Genomic DNA, 18459 nt, shown 5'->3' with positions numbered 1-18459 from the left:
CCCAGTGGATATCCCACAGAAGCAACGGATTCAGGTTAGGTGTTGTCCCAGAGGTCTACAGACCTTGAGATTTCAAGTATGATGAGCATCACTCCCTTTTTCAGTAAACAACTTTATTTTCTTTTCATCCTGCTTTTTGTTGCACTACTGGATATTAAAACACACACCAAGATGCTCTAACAACCTGATTACAGCACAAAACCAGCAAATCCCAATCAATGCTTTTCTCATCAACGCAGTATTCCAGGAAAAGCTAAACTCCCACCTCCTCTTTCTCTGGAAAGAATTTACTGACCTAAAACCTTTGGCTCACCTTTTTCTCCCACAGTGAACATTTCACTAGCCTATGGCAACACAACAGCCTCAGTGTACAAACTATGGCAGTGATTTATTTCAAGATACATTTCTCAACCATATGAGCTTTCTTGGGCTTTGATTAACACTAATGAAGGACTCAGAGGAGTCAGCAGCATACACTAGACAGGCCAAAAAATGTATTATGACAGACACTTAATGATGATGATAATGGGGCCTTTTGAACAGAGTGGAGAATCCCAGCACCTGGGCCCCTGTTCCAGCCAAGGAACTGGCAAATACTGCTACAATGGGCTCAAATACAAGAAAATTGCTTGAATATAACTATTATCTTTGACACTGATGAGTAAAATGTCCCCTTGGAGCCAAGCGACTTGCAGGAACAAACTTAACAGAGGGTCAGAGGAGATACTTTCTCTAGTTCTCCCTCTTCCCAACAGACCAGCTGGACTACAAAATCAGCCAATAAAAAAACCAAAAACATATACCATACAGTCAACGCCAAGCAATTTCCCACCATCAAGTTTCTAAATCAGCACAATCTTCTGTTTCTTTGACTTAATACATTTAGAAGTTTAATTTTTGCGAAGCACAATACAGTCTAACCATCACACAGGCTCTTTACTGACCACATGCACTTGCCCAAGCTCACGGTACCTCTGCCCATGTAAACCTCACAGAAGAAGGAGTGACCACCAGCAAGGGCCATTCCTGCTGGTAATAGGCAGCAATGCAGATGGCCTGGATGGTCTTGCCCAGGCCCATGTCATCCGCAAGAAGCAAACGTCCGTTTCTGGAAATTGCAAAACTGGGGAAAATAGAGAGGGAAAGCAGAGTCAGGAAATGGGTTACTATCTGGCAACCAAGATGAACACAAGTCATGACCAAGCCTCTGATGTGGATCACCTGGAAGTGATCTGGGTTCTTCAGTCTCCCTTAGTCTTCATACAAGTGAGCAACTCTCACTAATCTCTCAAAGCTTGGAAGCTCCTGAACAGAGTGGTTCAGCCCAGTCCTTAGAGACTTTGATTTCTTATGAGAAGTAGTCTCAAGACCTTACAGTTATTTAAAGCACATTCTTTCCATGATATTACTCACATTGTGTTCCAGAGTTCATTCTGGCTGAGCTAAGAAATGATTACTAAAAACAATAGCAATTTAAGACCATTAAGTACAGACTGTCCTGGACTTCATATTGAAATCAACAACTAATGATCATATATGATGGGGACAGGGACATTTAAATTTTTATCTGTACATATAATTACTAATTTTAAATCTTTTGGGGCCTGGGTCCCATTTCCTCATCTGTTTCCATGTGTATTTAATATTCAAGAAACAACAACAACAGAAGATATGTTCTTGGAAAAAAAACCAATTACCTTACAAAATAAAAAATCATATGACAGTTATGTACATACTGAATCACAAGAGGCAGATCAGAGATGTACCATTTGAACAATTTTTTAGACTAGAAAAATACTACTTTCCACCTGACTCATGATGAATTCTATCTAGAAATAAAACAGATGTGTCACTCAAAAAAATCCACCCCAAAAAAAAATTTAAAAAAAAAAATCCCAAACAAACCATACTATACTAAACAATCAAAAGCCCAGAGTGCCAGAGTATAACAGACCCAGACTCTAGAGAAATGCAGAACCCTTCATGGAGGAGAAGGCAACCTGGGCACCAATATAAACTACACAATTCTAGACAAGGACTAGCTCTTAACAGCATGCAAAAATGACATACTTCACACCTTCCCGCTGAAAGGGCATGAGGCTCGTCACAATTTTGGAGTCCACTACTGAAAGGTCAGCATCAGGAATGTCTGTCTGTGATGGAGACCTCTGTAGATGAGCTGCAAAGGTCCTAATTACTGCTTCGGGCAGTGGCTCCACTTCTACGGACACGAGGCTCAGTAACACTTCCACTGCAAAGAACAGAGCAGTTTATTATCTGAAGGGACAACATACACACAGCTTCCATTATGGATGTCAGGACACAACCCTTAACCTCATCAACAATATCATACCATTTCCTATCTTGAAACAGCTCACAGAAATCATGGCATCATGCACAGGTGTTAACCTGGCCTCTTCCCTAAAGCCTATTTCAGAACCACACAATGAATCACATCTCTTCTCCTCGTACTTAGACTTGGTTATAAAAAAACTGAAAATCTGATGCCATCATTCAGAGGTGATTGCTACTAATCCAACTGGAGCTGGATTATTCATGCTGAGGGCAGTTTAGGGCACACTCTACTCAGAGATGAAAGTACAGATTTGAACAGAAGAACTACTGAACCCTAGAAGGCAGGGGCATCTTTATCTTGACCTTGGGATTCTGTAACTCTGAGGTTTCCACCGTGCCGAAATCATCAGGAGTGACCCAAGACAATTACTGAAAGAATATAATTCATCTTCAATTTTGAAAACTCTCTTCTCCTCCTGTTCCCCAAATTCACACAGTTGGGGTCTGCCTCCACTTTACCACCCTTGTTTACCACATTTGGGTAAGAAAACAGGAAGGACCTCAAGACTCAGAGAAACAGTTCTCGTACCACCAGCAGCAGCACTCAGCCAGCCATCCTTCAGGACCAACAGCACCTCCCTGCTCAGCTGGTGGCCACTGCTGTTCTCCTGGACAGAAGCAGCTTACCGGCCAGAACCAGCTCACAGGCAGTCACTTCAGTTCCTCAATACTACTGTTCTTTCACCCACAGAGCCTCACAACTTTACCTTCCCAGCTGGACTAAAGGGATCCCCAGCATCCATTATGCCAAGACCTCAAAGCCATCATCTTTTCAACCCATGCATCGTAGCAATCACAGCATCTAGCCAATTCTCCTCCTGGACAACCTTATCTTAGTCCCCTCCAGCAGCCTCTCCATCCCATCCCTCCAAAAATAAAAGTATTTCTTTTTAATCCAACAGTTAATTTCTATGAAAATAAACACCGGTTTAAAACACGCAGTGAGCTGTGACCAGGAAAACGTATTTAATAATTTTTGCCCAGTGACTATGAAATGAAAGACATCTCTACACTAGGAACACAAATGCAGGTGCACAGATTTTCATTGCAAGAAGCAACTTCCTTTTTTTATTTAGTAGTCGGTTCGTATATGAAGCCCAGAAGACAATAAAACCTGCTTGGAAAAACAGCTAAAATAAGAACTCACTATACCAGCAGTAAATGCACCAGAATTCAGTTAGGTATTTTTGTTTCAGTTATCTCTAAGAGGAAAACAGCAGGATGGACCCCTGCCATATAAAGGCGGAAAGCAATTCCAACAAATATACATATGAAAAGATTTCCACTTGTGGTTGGGCAATGACCAAACTTTATTAACTCTCCAGTTTAATTTATACTTCTTCAACAGCAGGGACTCTCTCCACCCAAAGAACAGCACAAGCTTGTTATTACACTCACAGACCGAGCTATGTGTTCGCATAATTGCTACAATTTGCTCACTGATAATTCTGTTGCTATTGTTCTGTACATGAGCTGGGAGAGTGATTAAGATATATCTGCCACCAGCATGATTCATCCAACAGACAGTTTTTAGTGAAGTGACCTTTATATAAAGATGACTGAGCAACTAGGCAAAGAGACATTAACCTCTACAAACAGTTCCCAGCTAACAGATCTCTCTGCTGGAAATGGCAACCAGCCTTTCTAAATTATCTTCTTTTTATTTTGATGTAGGCAAATGAACAGGCAACAAAGCAAATGCTGTTCTTCTAAAAGGCATGTGCTAGAATCCTCAAATGCCCTCACAAATTACGCTCTGCAAGATTCATGGATTTTTTTTTCCTTTCCTCAAATCTGTGGTATTCTGAATACCTCATGTAATGTGTACAACTGCCAGCCAGCATGACTGAGCCTATGACAGACTGGGAGGTGATGTATCTGCTCAGACTGCCTGGCACGTGCTAAAGGGTCAGGCCCTTTGCATGTATAAAAGGCTTTTGACCAAACTGTGAGCGATCATCAGCTCTCACCAAAATCAGGGCCTGTCAACATTCCAACCCTGCAGTTTCACAGCAGTCTCCTCCATGACACACTCGTTTTCAAGACCTGGCATTCCTACACCGCCCCACCACATGGCTTTCCATCCTACAACCATTACTAATGTTATTAAGACATGCATCATAGAAGCATGCCCTTACTCAATTATTAAACATTCTGGTATCCCATGGAAGTAGGAGCCCATGCTGAAGAAAAACTACCCTGAGAAGCAGCATTTCAGCTCTGAAACACTCACACTACCTAAGGATGTGTGTAGAGCACCTGTCTTATTATCCTTCTGAAACTTAGCCCAACCAAATTCCACAGCCACAAACCCTCACATGAGCACCAAGCCAAACACAGCATGCCGACTGGGATGATAAATAAGAGTTGTAATACTTAGGACCTGTGTAATGCTGTTCATCTCAAAGCACTCTAAACTTTAATAAACATAAAAACCTAAGAAGCAGATGTGCTACAAGCATGATGCAGAGACTGGATTATACTGCAAAGTTGCATCTATTAAAAAAAAAAGCAAAACACCAAAACACAGTTCTACATTTCAGTTCAGCAAGTCACAGTTTCAGCAGCATTACACAGGTGCATAAAGGCAAAAAGCAACAGACAGAAACTGATGCACAGGAAGTTCCACCTGAACATGGGGAAGAACTTCTTTACTGTGCAGTGACTGAGCACTGGAACGGGTTGCCTCCCTGGAGATATTCTAGAACCGTCTGGGTGCACTCCTCGGCCTTGTGCTCTGGGATAATCCTGCTTGAGCAGGGAGGTTGGACCAGATGATCCACTGTGCTCCCTTTCAGCCTTACCCATTCTGTGATTCTGAGTCTGCTGACCAACTTCTACCAAGAAATGAAAACTGTACCAACACTATGTGCTTAGATTCCACCTGCCAGGAAAAACATCATGCTCTCCTAAGAAGATTTTTCCTGTTAATCTTTCTTTTAAGCCCCCAAACAGCACCAAAACATTTCAGCACAGTAAGAAATTCAGCTTCAAAAATGCCTCTGCTTCAAGAAGATCTATATACTTCCATAAGAGAAACCAGCTCTTCTTGTTTGCCTCAGAATCAACTCATCTGTGGAAGCAACCCCAATTCTAACCTGCCGCATACCCACTTAAAAACGTAATAGTTCTGTTCTGCCTGCAAAGCCATTATTACCAGCAGTAACATATGAGGCTGAACAAAAGCAGCTAGACAGGACCCAACTGTAACTGTGGGTGATCTGGTTGTTACAGAGGTCATCATCTGACTTGAAAACCTAGTGCTCTGACCTGAAAACCAAAACTTGCTGAAATGTGTGAAATGAATTAGCACAACGTCATGCACACTGCTTAAGAAATTAGAAGCAAAATTACCTGATATATATTTGTTTTCTAAGCTTGCTGTGACAGTTTATGAATTTATATTCACACAAAAGGGGGAAAAGGGGGCTGGCACTGAGGGGAACACATCTAAAACAAATTTCTGTAAGGACAGGTAGGCTTGGCAGCCACCATGCCCACCTCTTCAAATCTGTAAGTGGGAAGATAGGAATCCATTCTTCTGCAACTCCATAGTTCAAGTAACAATGCTTTAGATTATATGCAATAAAAATAGCTTTGTGATAGTAAATACACCCATGCTCTAAGAAATGGTACAGAAATTCAGCGCAGAATCTGTCAAAATCTAAAGTTGCCCTCCCAATGGGGCCCTATAGCACTGTCATAAGTAACACATTAATAAAGTTTTGAGTCTTGGCAAACAGTGTAAATGTTTGACAAAACAGGAAGACACTGGCCTGATGGTTTGTTAGCAGCTTGTCTTTCCAGAGTGAAAATAAAGAAGAAATGAACATAGAATTCATTTCCCGCCCCCCCCCCCCAAACTCCCTCACTGGAGAAACACAGCTACTCACTTAGTTTGGGGTAATCCTCCAGCAGGAAATTCCACTTTCTGGTATTCATATCTGCAATAGTTACAACAGACACTGTCAAAAGTCTCTTCTAAAAAAAGACTGAATTCTCTGTCCTATTCTCTGCATAGAACATGTCTATCCACCTATATCCTCTGCATTTGAGAACCACTTTAAAAGAATTGTTACCTTGATTAAAATCAATTCTCCTCTGTTTGCTGTCACATTAAGCAGTTTGGAGACGATTTAAAAGTATGACCACGCATCTAGAAATGGTGGTATCACCAGAGCAAGCCAAGATCAGCCCTTTTAATGAACCCACCTGCTCAAGGATTTTGGCAACCACTTTCTCTTCACTGCAAGAAAGCATGAAGAAACTGTTGCAAAGGTTTCTGTTTGTGAACCAACTAACTCTCGACTTCAGTCAGTAAAACAATCACTTTCAGTTGTGCCTCTGTACCCCAGAGTCAAAACTCCGGAGAGTACAGGAGGAAATTCACCAATTCATCAATATCCAAAATGTAACAGCAATGCCGGACCTATCTGGCAGGTTTATCCTTGGGTAGCACCTGTGTGCTACATCCAGGGAAAGAAGACTGAATTCAGTCAGGTGAAGACACAGTGAGCCAGGTGGGGCCCTGCCCAAAGAACTAGAGCTCCAGAATTTCTTCCTTATGCTGTCACTGACCTTCTGTGACACCGTGCATGTCATCTCATCACTCTAGGTCTCATTTCACAAATGACAAGTGGAAAAGAAATTATATTTACCATTGAAACCTGAATGCCAACATAAAAAGTGCTCTACAATTACACTTGCCTTGAAAAAATTGGTAAAACTCCTGGTAAATTAAATCTGCTCAGACAGTTGTAGCCACTATACACCACAATAAAGCAGAAGTAAGAGAATGTCCAGCTGCATTTGACAATAAAGACAAGAACTTTGCATGGTCTCCATACTGCTGGCAAATTATCAGCACGTCCCACCTCAATAGTAAGTGTGATCGTGCTGAGATCTGAAATATCACCTTGGCTAACAGGCCCAGAAGAGGGCATGTTCTGCCATGGGATAAAGTGCTGGACACAGATACAACACTAAACTAGAACTACAAGGTCTTTTAAAATCTTCACCAAAGCACATTCTCTTCTGCTCTTTCAGAGGGATGTACTCTCACCACCTCTCTTCTCTGAAGCAAGAGCAGTCCCAACAAGGTCATTATTAGAAAGCAGACACAGCAGGAGACTCACCATAATTTCTGGAATCCATCTGTTTGAACACTCCAATCACTTCTGCAGAATACCCAATATCAACCTCAAATCGTAAGCGAGAGATAAGAACACACTTCCCTTTGACAAGGGCTGAGGGTTTCTTCCAGTTCTTACACATCTTCAAGAGGGATTTCACATCAACCCCACTGCCAACAGAATGAGAGCCTGATGCCAAGCCAACTGCATTTTCTCCTTCCAGTGGTGCCAGAATTACTGATGAAAGTTGATTTGCTGCTTTCACTACAGAGAAAAGCATAGAGATATGGAAAAGAATTAATAACAAAGAACACACACAAGTTTAAAAGGAATGATGATTCCCTGCTTTCATTCACAGGGACAAAGAATAGAGAGAGCAATGGCCTGGAGGAGCAGGTTGGTGGGATTTTCCACAGAGAATACAGCAGGGGCAAAGGGAACACGTGTCAGTAAGTGAACAAGGACCTGTCCAGCACTGTGATTGCACTAAGCTCCTTCTCTGTCAGCAATCCTAAAATGTGGCTCCCTAGGCCAGGGCAAGCAATCTGCAGAAGTACATTTAGCAGCAAATTGCACACAGCCATACAGTGCTTTCACTCAGAAAATCACAGGGACGGAGCATGGTGATCAATAGCATGTGTCTGAAAAGATGGGAGGGTGCTTCTGTAAACAGCAAAGGAGAAAGATTTAAAAATATCTGCCTCCTGCCTCGTGTCAGTGTCTGATAGATGACCATCTAGGAGGAATGCTGTGTACTCACAGTGCTGTAGGAAGGAATCTAGTCCAAATTCCTAAATCTCTTTTGTTACAATTTAAGTTCATTACCCTTTATTCCATGTCTCACAGACTTGCGCTTCCGCCCAGCCATCTGCACTCCTGTCTTACCCATCACAAGCAATCACCTCAGTCACAATGCCAGGGCAGGGAGAGAGGAGGGACACAGTATTTTACAGATGTCAGCCTGAGAATACAGCTATCCACAGTAATAAACATGCCACTTATCCCTGTGTTTCTCTGCCAGTCTATACCCATGTGTTGTCTTTACTACTACAACTGAAGTACTATTTCTTATATTTTTTACAGCACCAAAGTAGTGAAGTTTGCCCCCAAGCCTCCACCTCACAGATACTACAGTAACACAAAGATTCATGAACATCTCCAGAGTCCATTAGACTCAAAAGCAGGGGACCATTAAGCACACTCTTTCTCCAAGTACTTGTGGAGAGGCAACTTCCCCTCTCCAGGAGCTGTTTAGAATAAATCCAGGTGAATCTAGTCCTTTGAGCATGAGCTGCACATCATGATCCACTCTGCTTCTTTTTAAGTAGTCCAGAAAACTGATCCGCAACAAAAAAGTACAAGCTTTAAGTTCAGTGGTCAAGATGTGAAAATGGAGAAAGAAATTCAGATAATTTCTTCCTAATCAATTAATAAATAAACCATTTGGATTTTACCCAACATTATTTTAAAATAAGTGACTTCCTGAACAAATACAACCATTTGAGATTTCTACTCCAAATAAAAGTTTAAGAGCACCCACTGAAAATAATTTTTACATTAGAGGAATAGGCAACCACCAGTTTAGACTTTCTCCTCCCCATGAACCAAGCAAAAGATTTTAGATGTTACTGGTTTAGCACTGTGTAGTTAGGTCTCACCTCTATGACTAATACTGAAAGAAATTAGGGGGGAAAAAAGCATATTTTACTCCTTCATTTCAACATTTATTTTTAAGTTTGACTGCATGTTTAATTAATAGTACAAAGAAAAAAATGGTGATACAGGAACACATTATTCAGAAGAACTAAATTACAAGTGGGAACTTTTAAAATAATTGTTTTACACTTTCACTTTTATACTTTCAAGGCCCTTTTAAGTCAGTTCCCTTTTCTTAGGCTATTTTGCCCCAATTTCATTGGCTAATGTTGGTCACATATTGTCTTCACTTGTAAACAGGAACTTTCCACAGAGTACTCATATATTTGATAGCTTTAAAGAAAAATGCCTGATTTCTAAAAACCATTCTCTTCATTTGCAAGCTCCTTGGTACAGAAACTCTGCTCTCATCTGTACTTGATACACTTCAAGCAAGCCAACAGCATTTAAATTATAAATGTGTGGCAACCCACATGGGAAGCTAAAATACCAGCACTCAAACTGTGGTTTTTTAAAGTGCTCAACACAGGCCTAATTCTGTTCCCACTGAAATCAATAGTGATTTATCACTCACTTCAATACAGTGTGCTTTTGAAAAGCTTACCTGAAGTGTTTGCCGCTATCATTTCTCAATCTTTCCAGAACAAAATGACAGGAGAGGAAAAAAGAAAAAAGATAAACCCACCCTTGTTATACCAAAAAAAAAGGCAAATCAATTTTCAGTCTCACTCAAAACCCTGGAGAATTACCCTTCATCCTTTTCTGACAGACAAAATTAACAATAAAAGTGTTTAAGTAAGAGCTACTTAAAAATAAAATACATGAATGGACCCAGAAATTAAGCATTAGCCACAGCAACACACTTAGTTTTCAAAACAAATTCAAAACAAGTACCAGAACAGCAGATAATTTTCCTATGATCTTGTTGGTTGCTGAAAAATTCAATGGCAGAGAAAGTGTAACCTGTGTTTCGTATTTAGATTACATAAAAAATTAAATTATTTCTAATCAACTAAAAGTATCAGAGAAATGTTATGAGCTAGATGCCTAAAAGATGGGCATTATCTTTGAGTAGCACTGCTTACTCAAGACACTAACAAAACTAAACAATAACTATGGAAAGCAGGGGAAGGAGGAGGTGTCAAGATTCCACTTGTTTTTTGTCATTCAACATTTACTTACAGAGACTGCTGTAATCTTCCATGCTGAAATTCCATTTTTTCATAGCAGGATCTAAAGTAGGGCAAGAGTAATAGGGCAGAATATGAATCATTTGGGGCAGAAAAAAAGTGCTGGTGTTAAATGTTCATGCGAGGTAAAAGTATTCAATCTACTCATGCAAACTTTTTGCCACACATCTGAAAAACAGTTATGACCAAGTTTACAGCAACATGACACTAAAAAAAAGCCGTGAGGAATATAGACAAGAAGAATGCAACAGCCATTCACAGGGACCAGCAACACATGGGGGAAAACAAAAATAAAATACAACAAATAAAGGTAGGGGTAAAAGATCAGAAGCAAGACAAAAGGGGGAGATTCCACTGTTCTCTGTAACCCAGTAAACAGAATCAGCTCATAACTCTGAACTATAGCTGAAGTAACCCATTTTCACATCCCAATTTATGAATAACTTTGCTTCCTTCACTTCCAAAAGACTCTGACCAGCTGCTGCCACTAAACTTCTCAGAGCACCATTCATAAAGCTAGGCTTCTGACTTCTCTTCTAAATCCAAGCTCAAGCTATTTATGTCCAGAATTTCTATCCAATTTAATCTGTATTTACTTCTTTAATCCTCCATTAATACCATATATTCCACCCCAGCAATAGAACACTGGTAAGAGCAAGCAGCAACTACAATAGCAGCAGATGCCGGAACTTGAATCCAATGTAAAAGAGAGATAACAGCAAACAAACAATTCTTACCATAGGCTTTGCTTGGTACCTTCTTAAACACAGCAATAAGTTCAGCATTATACCCTATTTCGACCTGGAATCGGTCTTCCCCGTGTTTCACACATTTTCCTTTTGTAACATTATTTGCTTTCTTGTGCGAGGCAGCTTCAAAGGAAGAGCCCAAACCAGCAGAGCTGGTCAGCTTCTGCATCCTACCAGCAGCCTGAGAGACAAAACCTCCCCCTGCACTTTCTGTCAGTCTGTTTGTGTTTACCAGCATTTCTGAATCACTCAGGGCGGCGCTGCTTGGTGGTGAAACATATTTGATGGCAGATTTGTTCTGAGTTTGTAAATCTTTACTACCATCAGGGTGCCTGCTATCAATTAATCTTGGATGAGGTGGTCCTGTGGGGTTTTTGAAAGCATTTGGGTAGCATTTGGGCTGCTGGAATGTTCCAAGATTAATTGAAGTGTGTTGTCCATGTTCCTGACTACCAGCTTCCAAGTAATGTTTATGGGAATAATTCAGAGAATTTGAGATCGTTGCAGGGAACTGCTTAAGGCCACTTGCTTGTTCTGAGTCCTCTGAATAACTCTTTTGCTGCTCTCTGTGTGAGCCAGCCATCTGTTGGTTTGCTGTGTAATGGTTACAGCCTTTCTGGAGACAGCTCTTCTGCTCCACAGGACTGTTTGCATTCTGTCGGTGCTGGCTGGTGACCCTGACATGATTATTTTCTTCCCTCGAGTTTCCCGGATTGCCCAGGCTCTGTTCTTTCTGCGGAGGTGCAGCGATGCCCACATGCCCAGCTCTCTGGGCTGCCAGCCTCTCTGCTCTCCTAGCCAAAGCTAGCCGGCGATTCTCTTCAATCCTTCTCTTTTGCTCCTCTGTAAGGCCTGATGACATCTTCAACAATTTCAACAATAAAACTGTACCAGAACTACATTGGGAATTAATCACAGAGGCACCTGCTTCTTTAGAGGAAGGGAGGCCAGTCTACAAAAAAAAAAATTATTATTGTATTGATAAGTTAGCATTTTAAGTGATTGAGAATTACTGTAACTGATCCTACACAAATTTAGTAGTACAGCAAAGCTGTCACACCAATGCTGAGCCATTATCAGCAAGTAGATAGTGACAGATGTTGATGAGGCCTCGCATGCCAGTCCTGCATAGATAAAACATATGGAAAAAGGAGAAAACTCCTATTCCACTGCAGTTCTGAGTACTCTTCTCTGCAAATCCGAGCAGAACTAATAAAACAGTAAAGCACGGGGACACCCTGCACTGCAGAGCCAGCCCTGCAAAGGCACAGCAATACATCTCTGCACAGTCTTTGGTGGAAGTGTATCCTACCTACTTCGGGTACCTATTATCAAAGACGGGACGATGCCCTCTTCCCTGTTCACCTTCGGCTCCTGGGTATCTCACAGAGCGTGGTAGATACACGCTGAACCGCACAGGGCACAGTCAGCTCCTCCTGAGAAAGCTCCACTCGCAGGTCACACATCTTCAGGTAGAAGCGAGGACCTGGCTCCCATCACATCTCCCAGGATCCCGCCTCGCTCCATCCGCTCGCTGCCCCACGTCCTGGGGGCTGCCCGCCCTCCGTTCCTCACCTCCCTGCGAGCGGTGAGCCTCACCCCCTGCCCCCTCCTCCTCCATGTGGCGGACAGACTCCTGTCCCAAACTCCACGGAGGTCTCGGCCCACCCTTGTCCCTCGGGCCCCCCTACCGCCGCCGCCAGTGACCACCTGCCACCCCGGGGTCCCGGAGATCAGACCCTGTTCCCCGCCCGCCCCGGGGGCTCCGCCGCCCGCTCACCGCCGGCAGGCACGGCCCGGAATGCCGTCGAGGAACTACAGCTCCCAGCACGCCCTGCGCCACCGCCTGGCGGCACGGAGCGGCCGGGAGGCCGTAGCACGCCGGGAGATAAGAGCGGGGCGCGCGGGGCGTTGGGAAATGTAGTCTTCCGGTCGCGGCGCCATCTCGGGGGCGCTGGGGCCGCGGCGTCCTGTGGAGGGAGCCGCGATACGGGGGACGCCCCCGGCACCCGCTCGGGCTCCGTACGCGGTGCCAGGACTCTGCTGTCGGCTCCAGGCTCAAGCCTGGCCCTAGCCAGCACCCAGCGCTGTACGGCCGGGGCGGACACCCTCGCTGGCTGCTCCTGGTGTGTGGGCCTGGCACGCCAATGTGTGTGGTTCCTCAATGGTGACTGAGCGGGGAGTAAGCAGTGGAGCTGATGTTTGAGAAAGGGTGACAGTGCTTGTCAGATGTGAGGAAGGAGTCTGCCCCCGGGGGTTAAGAGCAGAAGCTGGCATTGGTGCAAGGCTGTTCTCTGTCATTTTTGAATATCGGTGGAGATTACAGAACCACAGAATCTATTAGGCTGGAAAAGACCTCTGAGATCATCAAATCCAACCTATGACCAAACACCACCCTGTCAACCACACCATGGCACTGAGTGCCACGTCCAGTCTTTCCTTAAGTGCCTCCAGGGATGGTGACTCCACCACCTCCCTGGACAGCCCATTCCAATGTCTAATCACCCTTTCTGTGAAGAATTTCCTCCTGATGTCCCACCTAAACTTCCCCTGGTGCAGCTTGAGGCTGTGTCCTCTCATCTTGTTCTTGGTTGCCTGGAAGAAGAGCCTACCTCCACAAGCTACAATCTCCCTTCATATAGTTGTAGAGAGTGATAAGGTCTCCCCTGAGCCTCCTTTTCTCCAGGCTGAACACCCCCAGCTCCCTCAGCTGCTCCTCACAGGACGTGTGCTCCAGACCCTTCACCAGCTCCGTTGCCCTTCTCTGGACTCACTCCAACACCTCAATGACTTTCCTGAGTTGAGGGGCCCAGAAATGGACACAGCACTCAAGATGTGCCCTCACCAGTGCTGAGTACAGGGGGACAATCACTGTCCTGGTCCTGCTGGACACACTGTTGGTGATCCAGGCCAGGATGCCACTGGCCTTCTTGGCCACATGGGCACACACTGGCCCACATTCAGCTGCTGCCAACCAGCACCTCCAGGTCCTTTTCCACTGGGCCGCTTCCCAGCCACTCTGCCCCCATCCTGTAGTGCTGCCTGGGGTTGTTGTGGCTGAAGTGCAGGGCCTGGCACTTGGTCATGTTGAATCTCATACCCTGGTCTCAGCCCATTCATCCAGCCTGTCCAAGTTCCTCCGCAGAGCGACAATCCAACCCAACTTGGTGTTGTCCACAAATTTGCTAATGGTAGACTTGATCCTCTCATCCAGATTGCCAGTAAACAGGACTGGGCCCAGCACTGATCCCTGGGGACACTACTAGTGACCAGACAGATGAGGGGGTGTGCCTGGAGGCTGGAAGAGGACAGATGTCGGGGCTTTCTACAAGCAGACTACAAAAGAGGACACAGGAAACTATGGGCCCATTAGTATTACTCCAGGCCCTTGGAAAGTCATACAGTCTTCCAAGAAACTATCACAAAGCAAATGAAGCAGGTGATTGGGAAAGCCAGCACAGATTTACTAGAGGCAAGTCATGGCAGATTAACCTGATCACCTTCTGCAGTAAAATGACATTTTTTTATCTACATGGGGAGAGTAGTGGAGGTTGTTAACCTCGACTTCAGCAAAATATTTGACCATGTTTCCCATAGCCTCCTCCTGGAGGAGTTGACCAGATAGACTGGAGGGGGGATCTGTGAGATGAGTAGGAAATTGGCTCCCAGGCCACAGCAGAAGGCAGCAATCAATGGGTTTTATGCAGGCTGGCAGCCTGTCACAAGTGCTGTCCTTCAGGGAACAACACTGGGTCCCACGCTGTTCAACAAATTACACTGGAAGAGGTTTCATCTTGATATGAGAAAGAAATTTTTTACATTGATAACAATCAATCATTGAAATAACCTCCCCAGGGACATAGTGGGGTCTCCATCACTGAAGGTTTTTAAGATCCAATTGGACAGGGTGATAGATAAAACCTCATCTAGGCACCGTTTCCCACAAAGGGTAGGATGGTCTTTCGAGGTGCTTTCCAGTCTGGGCTGGTTTATGATTTTGTGAACATCTTCAAAATAAGGTGATTACTCATATTTGCATCAGTTAAAATAAAAGGGCCTCCCAGGGTTTTAGTTTTACATGGGGCTTGGTTATACACATCGAGATGCCCTTCCTGAACAGTCATGTTTACCATGTGTGTGACTAGAGCAGTAATTGAGGAGTAACTGCCCTGGGGAGCACCATAACCCCCTCCCATCTCAGAATTTTACTACCCTGCCCAGTGGCAGGCCCAGAGCTGCCATCCCTGTCCCCAAATACAATTTTCTCCCACCTGACTGGCCCTTTGGCTCGGGACACTGAAGCCAGCTGGCTGTTTCACAGTTTATTCATTCTTCCCTCTGCTGGTTAATTAGAAAAGGTTATCATTAAATTGCTTCCTGATTAAGTCGCAGTGACTGCCATTAGTCAGCAGCTTGTCAGCTCAAGAAAGACAAGGCAGGCAGGAAGAGCGAGGTGCAACTCAACACACACCACAACCCTGGGAGTGCTGTTCCTCACCTGGGAATCACACACAGACGTGAGCGCACCACATGCACACAGGCACTTGCAGACACACCACTTTTAAAGGAAACCACAAGCTAAGGAGACGTCTGGGTCCGGGGTTTTGTCCCAGCTTCTCTCAAGCAAAAAAATCAAACCTTTTTGCATGTTCCAGGCCCTCTTGCTGCAGAGTGGGTTTGCTAGGAAAGGATGCACAGCCCCATGGTCTCTGTCCAGATCTTCCGCCTTTGCCCTTTTTTCTCTCTTTCTTGTTGCACTTTTTACTGCCCAGAGCTAAACCAGATCCCAGTGTCACATATGGACAAGAGAGAAAGGGAACATGCAGAGCATAGCCCCCCAACTGTTTCCAGACACCTTCTCCCTGCCAGCAGCTATCCAGTTCCAGGTGTCTGGCAATGGCTCCTTATGCTTTGGGAGATCTTGTGGGGGAAAAAATAAAACAACTTGGGAAGAGCAGAGAAAAACCCCATCCGGGGACTGTCCCCAGCTGATGAAAATGTTGAGAGCAGAGCATTGTTTGCAGGGAGATCTTGAGTTGCACAGTCAGACAGACATAGACAGACATTGAAGCATTTGCTCCATATGGCACAAGTTCAGCAAGACACAAGGAACAGCCCGGCCATGCAGAGAACAGACCTACAAAATGAGAGGCTGCTTGCAAGCAGTTTGCTGGTGCACTCCAGGTGTCCTTTCAGTCACAACATGCTTCCAGCAGTGGCTTGGACTCACCCTCCACATACTGGGTCAGGGGGCAGAGATGCAGAGTGAATATCCTGGGAGGAGTGGGAGGGACAGCACACCCCAGCTCTGCTGCAGAGGAAATGGTTCCCCCCTTCCGAAGAAATGCTCCCATCAGTGAAAAAAATTAAGAAAATGGGATTCTCAAAGCTGTTCTTACCAGGATCTTTCCATCATTTGGATCATGCTCTAAATAGCCTCTCATGGACTGGGCTGGATGACTGCTCGCTCCAAATAAGGCAGAACTGCCTGTGTTGTACATCTTATATGAGCAGCAGCTAATATTGAATTATGAGTCACCCAAAACTCCAGAGCCATTCTGGAATCTCATGGATTATCCTTTGAGGGGTCTTGAACTGCTCTTTAGAGGTCCTACTACTGTCATATTGACTATATTTGTCCCATTTCACCACCTTGCCAACACACCTTGGTGGTTGTCCACATGAACAGAGCTGGCTTCCTTCCTCCTGGATGTGTGGCCAGCCTGCACTCTCTGCTGGGGCTGAATTGCATGCAGGGCTGCTGTGTGTATCCAACAGAGGAAATCAGCCCAGGCTAAGGGTCCTGAGATGCCCCAGCTTCTGGGAGCGTTTTGGTAGCCCACACCGAGCTCAGACACACCATAACCAGTGCCCAAATGCACCAGTCTTTGACTGTGGAGAACTTCTAGTTGCACCTTCTAAAATAAATTAATCCCATGTTCATGAGCCTTATCAGTTCCTATCCAGCTAAGACCAGTCCAGTGGTTGGACTAGGGATATACAGGTCAGCTTTTAAGAGAAGGTTGTGGTGCAGGAGAGTCAGAGAAAGGCTTCTGGACTGTCAGAGCTTCTTCTAGTTGGAGAAACCTTTCTTTTGGGCTGCTGGGGTCTGACCTGAATACATATTACAGGACCTGTCCTGTGTAGGCTATGGGGTTGTGCTTCCTCTGCTCTGGTTTGGGATCCTCAAGGAGGTCTAAGCTGCCTAATGGGGAACTCAAGCCCTGGGCTTGGAGGGCCAGGATGTGCTTGGGTTTGGGGAGATGCTGATCCTGCATCCCCTACCATTCCCTGGATTTCTTTTCTTAGTCAACAGTTAATCCCCTCTACTTTCTCTCTGCCATTGAGGCACATCAAGAACCATGGCCTGCTGGCCCGTTTGACAGCTCAGGCCCTTTCCCTGAGCATCTTTGTAGGACCAAAGACAAAATTTAGAATTTGCTGAGTCCTGCTGTCCTTGAAACTCTGATAAAAGAGCATCTGCAGAGGCTTTTCTGTGAGTTTTTCTAGCATGAGAAAGTCGCTCCCCTCCTCTGACTGCCAGCTCAGTGAAGACCACTTCTTTTTGGCTTTTTGGACACCCAGTGCAAGAAAAATTAGTCACCCTCCATTCTTTTGAAGCAGCCTCTTTTATCTACACAGCTTGTTCTTCCCTGGCATGCTGAAGCCTTCCTGCTCTTGTTTATAGTACAACCCCTCCAACAGATTGCAGGGTCTCTTTTCTGCCTTCTGTCCTTCTTGGCTGGATTCCTCTCCACAGTTCCAGTCCAGAGCAATGGTCTGCACAGCACATGGCCCACGCTTCGCTGCCAGGCCACTGCCTCACTCACAGAGCTGCTGCAAAGCTCAGTGTACTCGTGATATTTTGTGTGATGCAGCCCAGGTGTGGGGGGCAGCTCACTGTCACCCAGAACAAAGATTTATAAGAGAAAAACCCCCACATCCTACATTGAGATTCAAACAGTGTTTCCAAAGCTCCTGTGTTGCCAGCATTTAACACAATGTGAGCTGTGATCCAGCTGGGGTGAGGGCACTGGCAATGTGGACTCTCCAGGATCTTTTGCTTAAGATCAGGGCAGAGCACACCCCTCTGCTCTACACAACTGGTTGGGATTTTTTGTTCAGATGCTCAACAGAACTTTGTGAAACACAGTTGAACTGGTAGAAGGGTCCAAAGTTAGAAGGAAAGGCTTGTGTGCACACAGAGACAATTCAACTGCATAAACTTTATTTCTTTAGGAAATGAGGTTAAACAAACCAAAGTTGCATTCCTAGTTCTATTCTGGAGCTTAAATTATTGGCCTGGTTTTCAAGCTCAGAATAAGCAGCTAATCCTATGGCCTTAGTATTTATATGAAGCCAAGTTTTGAGATCCTA

General features: G+C 44.6%; 1 protein-coding gene across 6 annotated transcripts in view; it reads right to left on the bottom strand.

The window, feature by feature from the left end:
- The window catches only part of SMARCAL1 (SWI/SNF related, matrix associated, actin dependent regulator of chromatin, subfamily a like 1), a 37696-nt gene extending 24757 nt beyond the window's left edge, over window positions 1–12939 (bottom strand). The window contains exons 1-7 of one of the 6 annotated variants that reach the window (XM_039555264.1): window positions 12863–12939; window positions 11071–12034; window positions 10326–10376; window positions 7491–7751; window positions 6249–6299; window positions 2071–2251; window positions 973–1123 (exon numbers count right to left, since the gene is read on the bottom strand). In XM_039555264.1, coding sequence (XP_039411198.1) covers window positions 973–1123; window positions 2071–2251; window positions 6249–6299; window positions 7491–7751; window positions 10326–10376; window positions 11071–11944 — 1569 coding nt within the window. In that variant the 5' untranslated portion in view covers window positions 11945–12034; window positions 12863–12939. Of the gene's footprint in view, window positions 1–972; window positions 1124–2070; window positions 2252–6248; window positions 6300–7490; window positions 7752–10325; window positions 10377–11070; window positions 12035–12394; window positions 12637–12792 lie in introns of those variants that run through there. The other 5 variants (XM_039555262.1, XM_010406966.4, XM_010406967.4 and 2 more) reach the window with 5 other exon arrangements.
- Between the last annotated feature and the right edge of the window lie 5520 nt (window positions 12940–18459).

The sequence above is a fragment of the Corvus cornix genome, chromosome 7 (genome assembly GCF_000738735.6).
Source record: "Corvus cornix cornix isolate S_Up_H32 chromosome 7, ASM73873v5, whole genome shotgun sequence".
Taxonomy (NCBI): domain Eukaryota; kingdom Metazoa; phylum Chordata; class Aves; order Passeriformes; family Corvidae; genus Corvus; species Corvus cornix.
The sequence above is the reverse complement of the archived record's forward strand: the minus strand, read 5'-3'. Positions and strand labels throughout refer to the sequence as shown.